The 18,816-nt window shown below is 40.2% G+C and overlaps 1 protein-coding gene across 2 annotated transcripts in view; it reads right to left on the bottom strand.

Moving 5' to 3' along the window:
• The window catches only part of LOC134742643 (radial spoke head protein 3 homolog), a 31,130-nt gene extending 13,647 nt beyond the window's left edge, over positions 1-17,483 (bottom strand). The window contains exons 1-2 of one of the 2 annotated variants that reach the window (XM_063675825.1): positions 17,197-17,483; positions 3,947-4,037 (exon numbers count right to left, since the gene is read on the bottom strand). In XM_063675825.1, coding sequence (XP_063531895.1) covers positions 3,947-4,037; positions 17,197-17,318 — 213 coding nt within the window. In that variant the 5' untranslated portion in view covers positions 17,319-17,483. Of the gene's footprint in view, positions 1-3,946; positions 4,038-5,987; positions 6,856-17,196 lie in introns of those variants that run through there. The other variant, XM_063675824.1, reaches the window with a different exon arrangement.
• Between the last annotated feature and the right edge of the window lie 1,333 nt (positions 17,484-18,816).

The raw sequence follows: 18,816 nt of genomic DNA, 5'->3' as shown, positions 1-18,816 counted from the left end.
AAGTAATTACTACTACTACTACTACTACTATTACTACTAGTATCTATAAACACGTCAATTTAATTTGGTACTCTGATGTGCCGTCGGAATGTTTCCAAAATTACGAAATCTTGGAAATACTAATCTTGTATACCATCTTTTGCGTAGCCCTATACTTAAGTCACTTCACCTTGACTTGGCATTCAATGGCTAGACTAGACCTTAGTCATCGCGAGCAGTGACTATTGCTGATAAGTCCTAGAAGCGATTTCGCAGGCGTTGGCCGTTTAAAAATCAATGGTCGTTTAAAAATCGCTGCAAGGTCTAGATTTGTTACGTAACACCTGGATTTTACACATTTTTTATTTTTTTTTTATTATAAACTGATCGGCGATTGGCCCTAGTCACAGCTGATGGAAAGTGAAGACAGGGCCTAAGATGGAGCTCACCGTGTTTATATTATTTTATTTGATAAAGGCCGACAAAGTTGCGAAAAGATGGCAAGCAGAGGGATAATCACGCAATAGACGGGCGTTGGAAGTCTTGTCAGACGAGTCTAGTATGTAAATGCACGGTGAAGTGAAGTAAAAGGGGGCGCATTGCGTGCGTGCTTGAGCGTCCGGCCTACGGTCAAGCGAGTTTCACTAAGCACCTGAAACTTTTGTACTGGTAATGGCTTGTAAGCAATAATGCAAAGTAATAATGCCCAAGATTCATTAAAATCTGCATAAAACTTAAGTGCCGTAAATTAAAGTGGCCTCATGCTGAGATTTCGTGTGGCTATAATATTGCGAGCCGCCGTATCGTAGGGTAAATTATTTCTTGCCAACTGCAAAATTATTAAAATTTTTGATGGTTTTAACTTACTTATAAATACATCATGTATAAATTGCTCGCTTAATCAGCAAGAAATTGTAACAGCTCTAAGAGTACGTTTAGGGCACATTCCACTCAATAAGTTTGGATTCATGATGCGTAAAGTTACCTCACCTTTATGTTCAGTATGTGATATGATTCATATGATTGAGGATGTGTACCACATATTGGTGAAATATGTGCGGAACGAGTCCTTTAGGAGCCAACTGAAAATATCATGTAATACATTTATTGTTGGCGGCTGCAATAGTGCCCTGGCATTTTCATTGTCGGATGAGGCCAGAGCACTGTTCAAGCTAGTAATCGTAAATAAGTGTGATTGTATGTTGATTATATGGAGCGACATAATCGCCAAGCGATTAAGCTCTTTAATAAAGATTTAAAAAAAGTTATATTAGTAATTTTGCATTGTTTTGACGTGAGTGAGTCTTCTTCTTCTACCTAGCGTTATCCCCGGCCTTTGCCAGGGTCCGCTTTCCTACTAGCCTTTCTCCGCTTTGCGCGAACCTGGGCGTCCTCTCGTGTGAGCCCGTTTACGCTCATATCGGCTTTCACGACATCGAGCCATCGGTTTTTTGGTCTACCCTGGGGGTCGGGGGCCGTCAAGGGCTAGGTTGAGTTGTAAAACAACGGTTGAGTGAGTATAACCACGAATTTTGGCGGATTATACAGGTAAGTCGTAGAGAAAATTACATCAAAAACGCGACGAATTTCGAAACCTGCTCAAAGAAAGGTCTTATGATCAGCAGTAGGCGATGACTGGCTTCGAATGATGATAATCATTGCACTATTATTTTTTGGTAAAATGATCTACCAATATTCTAAATTCCCTAAATATTAAAGTTTTATTATGTGAACAAAGCGCAAACCGTACAGCGGAGGAAATTGCTATGTCAAACGATGACTAAAACGACAGTAACTTTTCTATTCTTGTCTGTATCGATTAGAGGTAAACAAGCGGGCTAAAAGATTTACATTTTAATATAGTAAACATGTCCTATTGTACAAGAAAATAGGAGGAATGCAGAAGAGCGGCGCCAGGCGCCGTCGAGGCTAAAGCATAATAGTCAACTCTACTACCTTAATGACAGAGTTCAAATTGGAGTCGGAAAGTATCCAAGGGTCATTTGTAGCAATTTGCCCGAACACTGACTGACATGCTAATATTGTTTTTCACTGAATTATTTGAGTGCATGTGAAGGAATTACGCTAAGTTTCTTGGGTGGACTTTTAAGTCATAGTGGGAGAGTTGAAAGTCATATGGCGGGTGGCGTTTCATGTATATTTCATAGTGGGATGCGTCATATCGCGTATTGTTAGTGCATGGTATGATAGAGCGATTATTGCGTGGCCAGCTGCATTAACCTTGCTATATGTAGGTAGTAATGTTAGTATTGTCACTGCAACAACTTGTTGCCTTTCGCTTTGTCGCATTACCACTTGACATTTTTTTTGCCAAGAAGCCTAGTTGGTGGTCCATCTATTAGCAGTTGCTTGGAGTACGACGATTAAACCCAACAAAGGGTTGTTCTGTTTATAAATTAGCATTTCAGGTGTTCACTCTGGGACCACTGGTCTAGTTTTAATTTTGTCTATGACCTAGATTTCAAAGCGTTATTTCAACCAATTTTTTAACAAGCAGATATTAACGTCTAATAAGATCGTAGACCAAGTTTTACTTAGATACGGCGATACTACTAGCTATACTAACAGCAAAACACTGACCATTACCAGACCTTCTGTCATCGTATTAGTAACTACTACTGGTCAGTAAAATTGAAAAGACGAGAGGCAGTGGAAAGCCTAGAATCACATACCTGAGCCAAGTAAAAGAGAATGCATCGTACGAGCAAATCAAAAGACTGGCTCAGGAAAGAAAGGACTGGCAATTACTCCACCGACAAGAGCAAAGCTCTTAAGTGATGATGATGATGACTGGTCAGCAAACTGGGTAGACTGCGGGCCCCGGCAGTCAACGGCCGGCCCACTTACGTTGCCCTAACATCTAATATTGATCACTGTGTGGCCAGCGGGCCGCATTCCGTATGCCCGCTCACTTCAGTTATTGCCAGTATAATCGGGCTGCTGTTTGAAGGTGCGAAATTGTGGTAATAGTTAATACATTTTAGAAACTCATTTCCCATAGGATATAAAGTGTCTTAATAATTTTCTTATGTTAATAACCGTACGAGTCTAAACCGTAAAATGATTTAATGTTAGTAGTAGTAGTAGTAGTAGTAAATCACTTTATTGTACAAAACAAAAATTGATAACATGAAATTCATATAAATTTAGGTACAAAGGCGAGCTTATCCCTATAAGGGATTTCTTCCAGTATGTCTCACAACAGTTTAAATTCGACTTATGTTAATATTTTAAACCTCCGACAAAATTAAAACAACGTCATCTAGTGAATTCTATCTAAAAACGATCTCGACAGACGACACTTTCGATTTAGAAAACCGTACTCAAATCGGTTCCTCAGTTGGGATCTATGACACCACAGACAGGACACAGATACATTCGAAGTCGTATATAACACCCTTCTTTTTCCGTCAGGCGTTAAAAACGATATTATGAGGGGCGTTCATTAGAGAAGCAAGGGGGGGTGATTGGCAAAATCACCTAAGTACCTAAGTCATTTTACGTCCCTATCTTCGGCGCAATTTTAGTGCACACAAATCAATCAGTTGGTATATTTTGCGCTACAAACGTTTGTAAACAAAACACATACAATGTGGTAAAAAGCTTAAGAAGGAAACCAACAGTCAACGCCGCTCACCATGTAAGTGCTGTCGGCTTATTCAAATCATAGTAATAGGTTGTTTTATTCAATGTTGTGGACCTAATAGAAGTTTCTTCCTAAATCGCACAATTGAATGAGCTTCGAGTATAATCTCGTTTTCTTTCTTAAGAGAAGAGCATGTATTGTACGGTCAAGGAATTTCATTTCAGTACCATTTCCGGTGACCAGTTCCCCTGGGGCGTCCCTTCGGGAACCTTCGGGACGTCCTAGTGTCCAGACGATAGTTAGAGGAGCAATCTCCTAAACACCAGGCATTCAAAAGAAAAAAGAAAAGAAGGAACTTACGTGAGATTGGGGGTGCGCAGCGAAGGTGCTCCCGCGCACGACGCGCTTGTCGTGCATGAGGTTGCCGCTGCCCGATTTCGCCATGCTGCCGCTGCAACAACAACACACTATAGATTTAAGGCTTCCCACTTGTTCTCTGAGCTTGGATATGTCCTGGAAGAGGGCAATACTGTCACGTTAACTATATTCTCAGTGAATAGACTGACTTGAAAGAGCACGGACCAGTATGTAGTTAATTCAGTCGGAGATAAAAGACAGCAGGTGATGTTAAGGTGTATTTTTATTGTCAGCTGTGCGAAGAACTGGTCATCATGATAGGACTGTGTTTACAGGCAGTATCGTTGATATACTTGGTCAGAATAAATAAATGTTGAGAAGTGTGGCATAACTTAAGCGAGATTCAGAAAATCAGTACTATTTTTTTGGTTCACCTATGGCAAAATTGTCATACTGAGTATTCAATATTCAATACTGAGTATTTCAATTTGATCCATAGCAAACTGTTATCAAATCCGCTAACATTCGCATTCGCCTGTTGTCTATTTCTATCCTTAATCAACTGTTTTCTGGTAGCTGTATCTTTTACTGAGGTGTGCAAATACAGAGTATTCTATCTATCTATCATTCGCTCTTCATCAAATTGGTGCTGCGAGAATATATTCGAAATCCGAATGCCAACTAAAAAATGCAGAAAAGCGGCATCGTGATAAGATAAGCACTACAAACGAGGAGGGCTTGACTCAATAATGGCCGACCCCGATTCGGCCATGAATCGTTAATGTTACTCTCAGCTGGCGGTTCTCTGGGCCACTCGTCATACGGGGCAGCCGAGTCCATCACATGTCAATTTCGTGTTAAAAATTCACACTTATAGATTAGATTAGATTTATTTATTTCTTAAAGAAAAATACACTATTTTACACAAAAGGATACAAAGGCTTTCACTAAATGATCGTCAACCAGAAAAAAAATAGAATTTATATTTTTTTAACGCCGACCCCGTTTTCAATAGGTATTAGGTATTAGGTTGTACAGCAATTCACAAAACGATGGAGCGCTGCGCTGAAGACGAACCGGCGCGGCGTGACGAAATGTTTTATTGACTTGTAAAATAGCCCTTGAGGTTTACTCGCAGAACTGAATTTTGAATTAGTACAATCGGTGTTTAAAGTGATATTTATACGCTCTTGTTCACTTTATAATAAAAGACGTGCCCAGAGGATTTTGAACACCGCACCTGCTTAGCTCGTTCTGCAGCTAACTGAAGATATTGATACATCATCAACATTGGCTCTGTAGTTTTGACGCTATTGTGGAATATAATACCTTACACGTACTTACTTAATAATAAGAATACAAACATGGAATGCTAAAATCAGAAGCCTTTCCTCTGGATTTGTTGTGTTGTGTTCGTCTCCATTTTTATTTTTTAAAGTATAACACATTTTAAACTTATACTAGGTTCCCCAAACTTGCGTTTAACGGCGAAATGATGCACTCATTTTCAATGTTAGTACCTTAATCTAAATTTAATGATTAACTTATCTTACTAAGGCTTATACTTTTATATTACATTAACAAAGTGTAAGTTGTAGGTATATATGTTATTATTCTTTAAGAATTTATTTGTAGTTTTACATGTATGTAAAATGTATGATTTTGGTGCAATAAAGGATATTTATTTATTTATATTTATTTATTCATAGTGTCCGTGCAATTTTGCAACCTAACTTAAAAGTTATGAATTATGGACAAATACCTAGATAAATTGACATTCACAGGTAAGCTCGCCTCCGCCAGCAGGAGCGTTTTAGCAATGTGATAAGGAATTTTACAGTACATATGGTGCTACTTTTTGCTTTAAAGGGCCATATGTACTGTAAAACGTTGTACGATACACGTGCGAATAGGTAATTCGCAACTCGTGTCGATTTAAAACACTCCCTGCGGTCGTGTTTTAATTTATCGCCACTCGTTTCCCCTTTTCCGCACTTGTATCGTAAATAACTATTGTGTAACAAAGTGGGAAGTGAGGACATACGCGAGCTCGCTCTGTTCAACCATGTGTCGCAGGCCGGCCACGCCAGCGATGAGCGCCCGGACCCCGCTGAACACATCGCTCGCTGCGGGCCGCTTCGCCACCGGCGCCTCCTTACGTTCCGGCGCCGCGCGTTTACAACGCCCGGCTACCGCCTTCGGCCGGCTCGCGTATGAGTAAACTACAGGCGCTGGTGCTGGTGCTGGATACAGAGATTCCAGGCCAAGAAGCTCGGCTAACTCAGGCGGTGGAGGAAGGAACTGTCCAACTTTGACAGTCGTGACGAAGCGCGGCCGCTCGCCAGGACTGGCGTGGCGTTTAGCGCGTCGGCTACCATGCCCGGGCGACGGAGAAGCCTCCGCTGGCGGGCCTGTTGACGAAACATCTTCTTCAGGCGCTATCACATCGATACGTGGATGTGATCTGCTCATGCCTTCAACACAGTTATGCGCTTTGGAACCCAAGTTCGGATTGGAAGCAGCTAGCGGCGCGGCGCGCGCTTTCCGTGTAGGTCTGCGTAAATTCGCCTGGAGTATTTCTTTTTCTTTCAACCGGCGAAGTTTGAAATCAAGCGCGCGGGAGAACTTCGGGTCAAGTAGGGAGTGTGGTGTCGGAGCGACCATGTCGGCGCGCGGCAGCGGCCGCACCACGTTGACGGGCGGCTCCTGCAGCACCGTGAACGCCTCCTCCGACAGGTCCACGGGCGGCATCCTGTCACATGCCGGGGCGCGGGCGGCCGCGGCGCGGGCTAACGATCACTGGCGGTCGGCGGTGGTCGCCGCCGGTCAGCCGCGCACGCGCGCCGACGACTGACCATTAGTCCTTATCACGAAGCGATAAGGGTTACGAATGGTCAGTTTCGGGCACGCACCGTCTTACCATCGTCCACAGTTACCTGACAGTTTCTCAACCTTATTGCGAAGACTTAAGGTCAATTATGCCATATGGCCATTTATGGTTAAAAGTGTTGCTGTTAGTCCTGTCACGATTACATGACTGCAGTTTGTACAACAAATAGCTCATACACTATTAACATGCGCCGGTAATTGTGCATTTACGACGTCATTATGTCATTTGTAGAACAAGCCGTGCCTAGTCCTTTAATGTACTTTGACGACTTTTCCTTATGTTTGTATTGCAATGCTCGTCCATGTGATTGTCCAGGTAAATAGGCCGGCGTGAATAATCATCGATCAGCTGACGCGACGTCGTCAGTAGTAAGTAGATTGAAATACAAACTCACGGAACAGGGGGAAATAATATTATATAAATTAATATTAGTTCTCAGAATTATTTCCGTATGAGATCGATGGCAACCGACTGCTTTTTTTTAGGGTTCCGTACCCAAAGGGTAAAAACGGACCCTATTACTAAGACTCCGCTATCCGTCTGTCCGTCTGTCCGTCTGTCTGTCACAGTTGAAATTTTCACAGATGATGTATTTCTGTTGCCGCTATAACACTAAATACTAAAAAGTACGGAACCCTAGGTGCGCGAGTCCGACTCGCACTTGGCCGGTTTTTTTAAATAGAGTGATTATTTTATATATGAAGTCGATACAGTTGTCTGATCGTGGCGGAAGGCCGTTCGGTGGGAACCGCCGCGTGTCGTGACGACCTTTATCCTACTGATACGGATATAACATGTGATTGCTAGCTGCCACGATTACCTGTGACATGTGACCTGTGTTGGGTTAGACTGCAACGCCCTTGCAATAGTTGTACACTCGCCATCACATATCGAACCAGCCAACATGTTTACAAATGCTTGGTCATTTTTTCATTAATGCATGTCTTTTTTCAGTTTGCTCACAATTCTCACAAATATCTGAGCAAATCCACTATTGTCAAGACTTTATTAAAGTGCATGTTCAGATATTTTTGAGCACTTTAGGAGCTCCGATATATCTGATGGCGGTTTTTTGTATGTAAATGTTGTACACCCAAAACCACCTTTTATGCGCCGTTGGCAGGTACTAAATGCATACGTCAAAATATGAATTCTAAAGCGCTGGTTCCAGCTCGCTAACAGTCGGTTTTCGAGAAATCTTCATTGTCACACACAACTGCCCTCTGACACAACCCTCCTTAGTCTCCCCTAATATTATTTTTGGACGGAGGTTAGGCTTACGTACAGTCTTGCTTGCCCCTTATAATCTCGGAAACAAAAAAAAGGTGTTAAAGGGGGTGTGTAATGTGTGTGTTGGTATGTCTGTCTGTGGCGTCGTAGCGCTCAAACGAATGAAATGATTTGAGTGCGTTTATTTAGGGTTCCGTACCCAAAGGGTAAAAACGAGATCCTATTACTAAGACTTCACTGTCCGTCTGTCTGTCTGTCACCAGGCCGTATCTCATGAACCGTGATAGCTAGACAATTGAATTTTGCACAGATTATGTATTTCTGTGGCCGCTATAACAACAAATACTAAAAACCGGCCAAGTGCGAGTCGGACTCGCGCACGAAGGGTTCCGTACCATTACGCAAAAAACGGCAAAAAAAAATCATGTTTGTTGTATGGTAGCCCCCCTTAAATATTCATTTTATTCTGTTTTTAGTATTTGTTGTTATAATAGCGGCAACAGAAATACACCATCTGTGAAAATTTCAACTGTCTAGCTATCACGGTTCATGAGATACAGCCTGGTGACAGACGGACAGACGGACAGCGGAGTCTTAGTAATAGGGTCCCGTTTTTACCCTTTGGTTACGGAACCCTAAAAAGTACGGAACCCTCGGTGGGCTAGTCCGACTCGCACTTTTCCAGTTTTTTCTATTTGGTCGATAACCTTGCCAGGCAAGATGGTATGGTATTTTATATATTTTTATTATTCTTTTTTCCAGCGGCGTTGAGTTAAGGTTTTCCTCGAAAACCTCCGTAATGACAGGTTCCGCGACCTTGCGGCTACGCGGCAGGAAGTGCGTCACGCGTAGCCTGCGTAGCAGTTCGTAGCTCTACGGTTTCGTCGTAAAACGACACACGGCCTGATATGAACTTTTGATATCCTCTCCTCCTCCTCTTTGTTTGAATGTTTATTTTCACTGACAATTCTATTCTACAAGCGCCGCAACCTATAGATTTTATAGAAATAAAACATAGCCTTCAATCTCCGACGAATCAATCAGTTATCTACTTTAAAAGTTTCGAGGAAATATAAAATATCTCGTAGATAAATACACAGCAATAATAAATAATCTTGACGGCCAGTCTGAATTAGTCAGTAGTACCTTGTCAACTGAGCCGATAGTCCTAGGTTCGGATTCCAGTAAGGGTTGTTGTCATAACATAAGTCTTATCGGAGGGCTTCGAAAGTATGTGAATGAATAAATGAATGTTTATTTGTATCAAACAAGCGTATATGTACAGGTGTTGCATTTTTGTTTTTGGGCGATCCTTGATTTGCCATGACTGGCGTACAAATATTGTTTTTGTATTACTAACTAGATTGACTATGTATAAGATACTATAAACCTAAACTTACAGACTGTGTGTTCGTGTGTTCAATCCCTACTTAATATTATAAATGCCATAGTCACTCTATGTCTGTTACCTCTTCACGCTTAAACAGTTGAACCGATTTACATGAAGTTTGGTATGATAATTCGAAGCCCGAGAAAGGACATAGAATATTTTTATAATCATCATCATTATCCCACGCAGACGAACTTGCGGGCAGAAGATAGTAAATTATACAAACCGTTTTATAAAGTTACGTGGACGAATACAAAATGTGCGGGTTCATTTTACCTAACAGCATAACCACCATTGCGGTCATAATGGATTGCGCGATTCATACACTTGCCAAGTCATTTGCAAACAATAGTCGCTAATAACACTTACGTTAATATCACGAGGGTTAATGCCACACAACACAGACGGACGTTGGCGTCGCGTTAAAAGATTCTCGAGAATTGACAACGCACTGGCAAGACACTCAGAACCGATGGCTGATGGGATGAGAAGGAAAGAAGGCATCCAGCAAGGTGGTCCGATGATTTAGTCAAGATCACAGGAATTAGATATAGCGGAGATCCTTGGTGGAAGCTTTTATCCAGCAGCACAGCTGACATGATAGTAAAATTTATTTCTGCTTACGCAAAAAGGGGGGTGGTATAAGTTTATCGAGGCTTGTGGCTCCCGAACGTATGAACCGATTTGAGTGCGGTTTTTGGTAAACGATTTGTGATACAAGTGACGCTGCTATTTTGTCAAGTGTTTTTAAATAGGCGCATTCCATAAAGTATATAATTGAAATTCAACAATCATCACTACATAGCAATGACCTTTTATTAATTAGACGCGTGACGTTCATACTTGACAAAACTAAAAGGCAGGCAATATTTAGTAGATGATTTTGACAATCTTGACACATTGGCGTTAGTACACAGTACGACTTACTCAACCTATATTTGATGGCTCACGATCGAGCGCCGGGGTGCCATATCTACTTCCCTTTACTTACATAAATGCTACACTACGCAACGAACTTTGATACGGTTTTTTTAATGGATAGAGTGATTCAAGAGAAAGGTTTAAATGTATAATATATCAGCATTGTACCCGTGCAGAGCCGGGGCAGGTCGCTAGTTATTCATATAACAGAGTTTACGTCAGAGGGTAGCCATGCCATAATGCTTTGAAGCCATGATTGAGCCTAATATCGGGTTAGCAATTCGTACAACAGTTCAAGTGGTGATTTATATAGCCAAGGGCACTATAGATATGATTATTTACAAGTATAACCTTCAAGGCGGTTTTTATTGAGTAAGATTTCGAGTTGGGCGGGACGGAGTACCTACATGTAGCGGAATTATTACAACTGCCTAGTTTTCGATTATTTGATTTTAGGATGACTTAATGTTACCTTTGAAGTTCAGTAGGTAATCATTTTAAATTATGTGTAAATTTACTTATGTGTAGATACATTTATGAGAATAAACAGATACGGAGATTATACAACCAACCATATTATTATGAAACTCTCTATGCTTCTGAGTGTAGTTTTTCATATCCAGATTTCATTACTTTTCGAAGAATGTAGTTTAGAGATTTATTATTACGAAAAAATTAAATAAGAAATAATTAAATCTAGTATTGTAATAACGCGATTAAAGTGTCGCCGGCCAGAAACCGTCACGCCAACATTTAGTCCACGGTTAGATTTCGTCAAGTCGGTGCCAGATAAGGAAACAGTGAACAGTCATAATATTCATGAAATAAAACTATGAAAACGGATTATATCGCGTATATTGAATTTATAATACATCCCGACGTTTCGAACCCTTTACAACGTTCGTGGTCAACGGGTGACTGAGGAAAAATTACAAAGTGCAAAAATACCCACATACTAAAATAATGAACAATCATAGACTACAAACTTTAAGGCTGGTTGTACATGCAAAATCGGTTCATAAGGCTAGTTATACACTACAATTATTTTCAAGTAAAGATATATATATACGCGATAAAAACTACGCCGGCTCCAACCCTACACCACGGACCCGAGAAGATTTAATTCCCTCCTAAATTGTAGGAGTCAATTGTCGTCATAATGTGTGACTTTAAAGAGCCATTCGCACTGAAACTGGTCTATAACGCCTTGGTTAGAAGTAAGTTGGAGGCCTCGTCGGTCGTGTGGCACCCACACGAGTCAACGTATGCCTTGTTACTCGAGAAAGTTCAAAAAGCCTTTTTAAGATCCTTGTACAAGAAAATGTACGGGTATTACCCGTTTCTGTACCCAACCAAATTCTTGTTAGGGACCCTCGGTTACAACTCGTTAGAGGTCAGGCGAAACTTTTCTTTATTGACTACGGCTTTACGGGTCCTGCGTGGCGAGTCAGACTGCCCAGAGCTGGTGTGCCGCCTGGTACGACTGTTTGTCCCTGACGTTCCCAGGATGGCTCTCAGGCCCCGCCGACGCGACTTATTGGCAGTGCCGGCGGCTCGCACTGTGTCGCGTAAGAACTCGCCACTTCTTCGTGCTCTCACACTATTGAATGCGCTCCTGACATCAGCTACTGACTGCGATATGTTTGCGTGGCGATGGACGGCTGTGTGCAGTGAATGTCTGAGGTTTTGTGAGAGGATGGATGATAGGTGCTCAACTGTAGTAATTTAGTGTTGTAAATATACCATAGTACTAGTTGTAATTTAAATGTAATTAACTTTCATGGCGCATTAGTTTTATACTGTAATGTCATGTAAATGTGTTTTCAATAAAATAAAAATAAAAAATAAAATAATATTATTATGACGAGTAAGTATATTAAATTAACCCGTACTACCTAACCTTCATGACACGCGTCACTAGTTCACTACTTGTACTAACAACAGGGTGACATAATTGATGAGAGATGAGAAAATCGATTTAAAAAAATGCAGACTACTTGTGTAGTAATAAAATAACCACGGTTTTAGTATTCGTATGCTAAAAATAACTAATTTATGAATTACAGTCGCTAGAAAGTTAGAAGTCTCAACCTATTCTATTATGACAAGGTACGAAATGGTATTGAGATTCGATTCCTTTCACTACTTTCCATCAGCCGATTTCATCTTATCGTGTACCTATTCGAACACAACTACGGTCTCGAAAATGTAATAAATATTAACATTTATGTAGTACAGGATACATTTATTTGCTTCATCGACATGCATAATTTTTGCTAAAAAACTGTTTAAATAACGTAACATTCGAGGCCATGAGATAAACTAAAAGCTAGTGATATACGTACAGACATCCGTTACATCTCCAGCAGACATACGTATTCCTGATTCCCGCCTTTATTCATAGATTCGTCCCACAGACACATTTGCCAGATAGGTCTCATCACAGGTCTAGTTCGTAAATCCCATGACAGTGTTTTAACGTCCAAGACAGGCAGCGTTGCGTACAAAATAAAATACTGCATTTATTATTATAGGTATCCTAGAACGCGGGATGGTAGCGGCCTCGCCAAGGTCGCAAGGTTAAGGGCGTTGCTCTCAGCGTTGGCGTTTACAAGTGACCAGGCGTTAAATATTGCACCCACTACCACCACCACTGCCACCTTCACACGAACTCGGGTTCAGTTCGAGCTAGAAGTCGCCAGCAACATGCTGAGATGAGGCCATTTCCTTGCACTTTCCTGTTTGTACGTTTTTCTTAAGTATATTTTGTTGCGTTTGTATTTGTGTTTACGAATAAAAATATTACTATGTAAATTACTAGTATACGCTTAGCCACTGCTAGACATGGGTACGGAATCTAACTGCGACTGTTTCAACAATGTTTATTATTAAAGCCCTGCTGTGCACACCGGACGTGTGCGTGTACGTGCGACTGTGCGTAGACGTGTACGGGTAGGTGCGCGTTGTAATATACATCACACACACAGATCCTAATAACAGACGGCACACCGCTTGCGTGTCGAGTGCGCGCGCGCACGGCTCCAACATTTTAGCGCACGCGCACGTGCACGTCTATGCACACGCAGCCGGTGTGCTTTGGTCGTTTTACTTCTTATCTGATGGTTAACGAAAAAGACCGAGAGGGGTAAGTACTACCACTATTTATAAAAAAGGAGCGCATAGTGATTGTAATAACTATAGACCAATTACTATATTGTCGTGTATCGATAAGATAATTGAGAGATACCTCGGTAACGAAATCAGTAACTTTTTGACTCAAAACAATATAATTAACAGTAAACAATACGGTTTTCAAAAAAATCGAAGTACCTCTCAGCTACTTCGCGACTTCAACAATGAAATCAACGAGCACATGCATGAAAAAAGGCATGTGCTCGTTGTTTTCATTGATTTCAGCAAAGCTTTTGAAATGCTAGATTATGAAACGTTATATTACAAATTAGAGCAGAGCGGTATACAGGGTCCTCTAGTTAACTTGCTGAAAAGCTATCATAAAAATAGACATACACGAGTAAAAATAAACAATACATACAGTGACGAAATAAAAACCGAAAAAGGCACGGCGCAGGGATCCATAATTGGACCAACGGAATACCTGCTATATGTTAATGATATGTGCAACATAATAACTGAGGGCTCTGTCTATCAGTTCGCGGACGACACATGCATTATCACAGCCGACCGCGACATAGCTGCCGCAGAACGCATAATGCAATCCAACTTTAACACCCTCTGCAAATGGGCGCACGATGTCGGTTTAGTAATTAACGCCCAAAAGACCAAGATAATGCATATTCGTTCAGCTCACAATAAAACTACTCATAATATTACTGTATTTGCACACCAACATAGCTGCCTGCACCAGCATAATATCACAACGTGTAACTGTGAAAAAATTGAAGTGGTCACAGAGCACATGTACCTTGGGTTAATAATCGACCACAGATTCAACTGGGGACCACACATTAATTATGTGTGCGATAAGTTGAGAGCCATCCTAAGTAAAATGTCAACATTAAGATATAAGTTACCGTACAAAACCCTACGTATGTTGTACTTAGCCCTTGCTGACTCTGTGATCGGTTACGCTCTGAGTACTTATGGTAAAACCTATAAAACATATATAGAAAAAATATATAACTTACAAATAAGATTATTGAAGACACTTGTACCTAAGCATATCAAAAAGAAGTACGAAACAGACTATTCCCAACTTTTCAAATACTGTAATTTACTCCCAGTTCAAAATATGTGTAAACTAGCCATACTAACAGAAGAATATCACCATGTTACTAAACTAAAAGAACACAAAAGATGTACAAAACTAAGATGTCTACAGAACCAAAACAAATATTGTATACCCAAATATAACAACATATATGGCACTAGGCTGTACACATATATATTACCTAAAATATTGAATGATCTGCCAGAAGTTGTTTGTGCTAAATATTTAAATGGTAAACATATAAAAAATGTCGTTAAAATGCACTTATTAAAAACTAACGACACAAGCTATGTATACTAAGAATCATATTTATGATAAGATATAGGATATAATATTGTTTTTCTTTATGTTATTCTCGAACTCCCCATCGGCACACAAACCTCCATAAGGTTTTGCCTACGATGGGTCTTGTAATGATCTAAAAAAACTGTAATTTGCTTCCTTATTCAATAAATTAAAAAAAAAAAAAAAAAAAAACTTAGTTGGGTATTTCGGAGAGTCGGTAAGGTCTCAGACGCCCTCTCTAAAGACCCTTGCCCTTGAGCTGTTCATTGGCAGCTTACAGCGGTCACGCCACGGAGGACGGGTCAAGGTTCCGATCATAATCTTCCGACGTGATGGAATAGCTGTAGTAATTACTACGTGCCTCGTTAATCCTTGTTTATCACGTAAGTGGGAACCATAGAGAAGCTTAAATTAAAGAATGGTGTAAGAAAGTTAATAAGCAGAACCGAGATTTTGATGAGGCACCTGAGTGTGATCAGGATAAACGCTTTGTGTCTATGTATAATATAAATTTGCGTTCCTCATATCTACTGATAGGTCCTCATTCGAAATTTTCTACATGGAAAGATTTCGGAAGTTTTTATGGTAGGTTATGGGAAAGTTCTTTAGATAATGGAAATTTGTGGTTGGATCGAGTGGATAATCTTAGCGGAATGCACCGTAGCTACCTGGTGAAAGGTGAAATTCGATCTAAATTGACACTTGGCGCGCATGATCTTTCCCGTTCTTTCTTGCGAAATGTGACAGTGACAGCGGCAAACCGACCGACCGACCGATTGGATTGGAAATCTAAATGATTATGAAATTGTCTGTGTCGGACTGTTTTGATTTTTTGGCTAATTGATATCAGTTTTGAATACCACGCCTCTCATTGCGGCATAGTCAGTGAGGCCATTTTTGGCCATGTTTGAAGGGCTCTAGCGCCTTAACAAACAAAAATATCAAAAAAAGCAAAACACACCGACACAGATATTGACAATATTAATCTGTGTTGAAAAAAATCATTCCTCTAGCTTCAAAAACCACGGAGGAAACAGTCGAGTACGTTTGTATGGAGAAATGACCACTCCTGTTGGCTCTTAAGAGAATATAAATAGATGGCATATAGACAGCATACAGGGCTAATATAACTATAAAAGCTATGAAAACTGAGTTTCATAGTGTGGTGTCGTTCCCATCAATCATAAGGAACATGACTTTGTACCGGAGAGTCAATCAGTGTTGTGGTCAGTTTTTATTACTTACTTGGCTCTGGTTGCAACTAACCACACCTCTAACTAAAAATTGGTGGGTCTTTTCCGTACCGACATAAGGTCCACATAAACGTTTAGTCAAATGTTTAGAAGGTGTTTTGCTAACCACCGGCCGCGGGTCATGGACAAACAAATCAGGTCGTTTCCTTTTGTCCTTTCCGAATACCGCATGGCATGATTACGATTTATGACTTCAGAACTAGGAGGATATAACTTCAGAACATAAACGCTACAAATAACAATTTACCGTCGTTCACTATAACTAACGATGGGCCGTTAAGAAAGTAAGAAATTAATATGTGTTATTATGGAAATATCACATAAGCTCTGATGTGTCGTAAATTTTCGCATATCTTGACTTCTTTTTTAGCTCCGGAGTCTGGTGCGAAGTGCGACACGATTTATGAAGTACTTTCTCTTACTTTTTCTTTCTAGTAATGTGTGCCTTGGCTGGTAGCTATGCTATCTCTGACTAGCAGTAAAAGTTGCTAAATGGTCGAGGTATTCAAAATTATCTGAGCACAGTTTTTAGTCTAAGGGAGTCAGAGCGTGTGCATCTCATGTAAGACCGTTTCAAAAGTGGATTAAACCACTTTTGAAAATCTTTGTATTGTAAATTTGTCTGGGAAATAATTTTTCATTTAATGGAATTTTGCTTTATTGTTGTCTCTCAGTTATGGTTGTATAATTGTATATAGATAATAAAATTATCACCATGATCATGAATTCATGACCATGAAAACGAACCCAATAAAAGATGGCACGATTATCTTATCTTACAATACAAACTTAATATTAGGTACTTCCATGTTGGTACATACTTTCCTAAATATGATCAATGTTGATGTTTACAATTACATTATAAGAACATATGCTATTTGAGGTCTAAGGTAGGAAAGTTTACAATGAACGATAAACTGCCTTCATTTCGCTATGTTTGTGTACAAAATAGACACAATACAACAACGCTTTACCAAGCAAACCTTTTCATCAAAACATAAACACGTTTTGTTTGTCAATAAATGCGCTACTTACCAAGACGGATCCTTCTTCAGCCTCATATTATTGTAAAGGCCCCGAGGGACGCTAGAGTACGTATAGGGCCCCTTCGGGTTTTGGGGCCCCTCCACGAGAACCGACCGCACCGAGACGCTCATCGCGCCGCCTCGCGACCAGGCCCCAGCACTCCTCGAAAATACTTAGAAACACACAACACATCCACCACACTGGGCACGAGAGGCTTTGACACTGACATGAGACACATTCTAATTTCAAAACACGAAATCGATGTATACGGACAGTCACCCTAACGATGTTGTCCTATCAGATCTCCGTGGCTACGCGTCAACACGCTGAGCCGTCACTACGGATACCGTTCGCATACTTAATTGATCATTCCTCAACCTTATTTGCAACTAGATAAGGTACTATCTTTTAAGTGTAGTTGTTAGTACATGGGTGTCATTCTAATTGCTTGCCATGATGATCGCTCAAGAAGACCAGTGTAACAACAACGCTCTCGTATTACACATTGTCACCTCAGAGATAGAGGTCACGATACAAAACAATAAGAATATATGCCCTTGACCGTAGTTATCTTCAACTTGTGTTTAGCTTTATGGCAATGTATCTATCTTTGTTTATGGGAAGCCTCAGCTGCTGAGTGGGTAGTATATGGGTAGCCTCTGCGTTAGTAACAGTTCAGTCTAAATAAGTAGTTAATGAATGTTAAGAAGTGGTTGACCGCTCACAGGTCCGTTTCGTGGTTAGTTCAAACGAAAATAACTTGAATTATTGACTGTGTGTGTTCGGATTTTTTGGTCTAAACAGTGGGATCATCTGAACAGTAACACGTTCATTTAATTTCATTTATGAAATAATAAATATAGTTTGTCAAAGGACTGTCTGATTTCAAACGTAGACAGGGAGAATCATACTATCTTTGTCTTACACTAGTACTAGCACCCAAAAGAAAAGGATGAGTATAGTTTTTTTTGTTCTTATTTACTGACAATTTGGTTTGACCAACTATTTGGTGTATATTATATATATATTTAAGGTCTATCACAGAAGGCTTTGAAATGAAACATAACACGACGAATAGGTACTATACGTAGGTAGAATCGAACCAAAAGTTGTAATTTGCATTTCACCCCATTGTCGAAGTAGTCGCAGTAACTGAGGGCAAATGAGGGTATTAAAAACTGTGCCAAGGTAAACTGCCCGTCGTGTCAAATCTACTACCCCTCCGAATTATATTAAAAGTTTATTTTTGGCACGTTGTGTCGTATTTAATTGTGTGGCTAAGAAACACCTTACCTAATAAACAAAAACAGACAGACAGACGGAAATGACGAAACTATAAGGATTCTGTTTTAGCTATTTTGGCTACGGAACCCTAAAAAGAAAAGTACTTAGGAATAAATTCATGGTAGAAGAGAAGGTAAAACAAAAGCTATGTATAAATAGTACCGTTCCATTAGACTTCATTTATTTGTTCCATTTTCAACCTAAAGGGTACTTATTGTCGGTTGTCAATAAGGCGCTATTTCCATATAGCTTTAATTCGAAATCAAAAACGTCACATTTCATCTTTTCCTAAGGAGCCAAATCTCTATGTATGAAAAGTGTCCATCAAAAAACAGTAATTAGGCG

This window comes from Cydia strobilella, chromosome 7 (assembly GCF_947568885.1).
Source record: "Cydia strobilella chromosome 7, ilCydStro3.1, whole genome shotgun sequence".
Classification (NCBI taxonomy): domain Eukaryota; kingdom Metazoa; phylum Arthropoda; class Insecta; order Lepidoptera; family Tortricidae; genus Cydia; species Cydia strobilella.
Note: the sequence above shows the minus strand (reverse complement) of the source record. Positions and strands in the feature narration are given on the sequence as shown.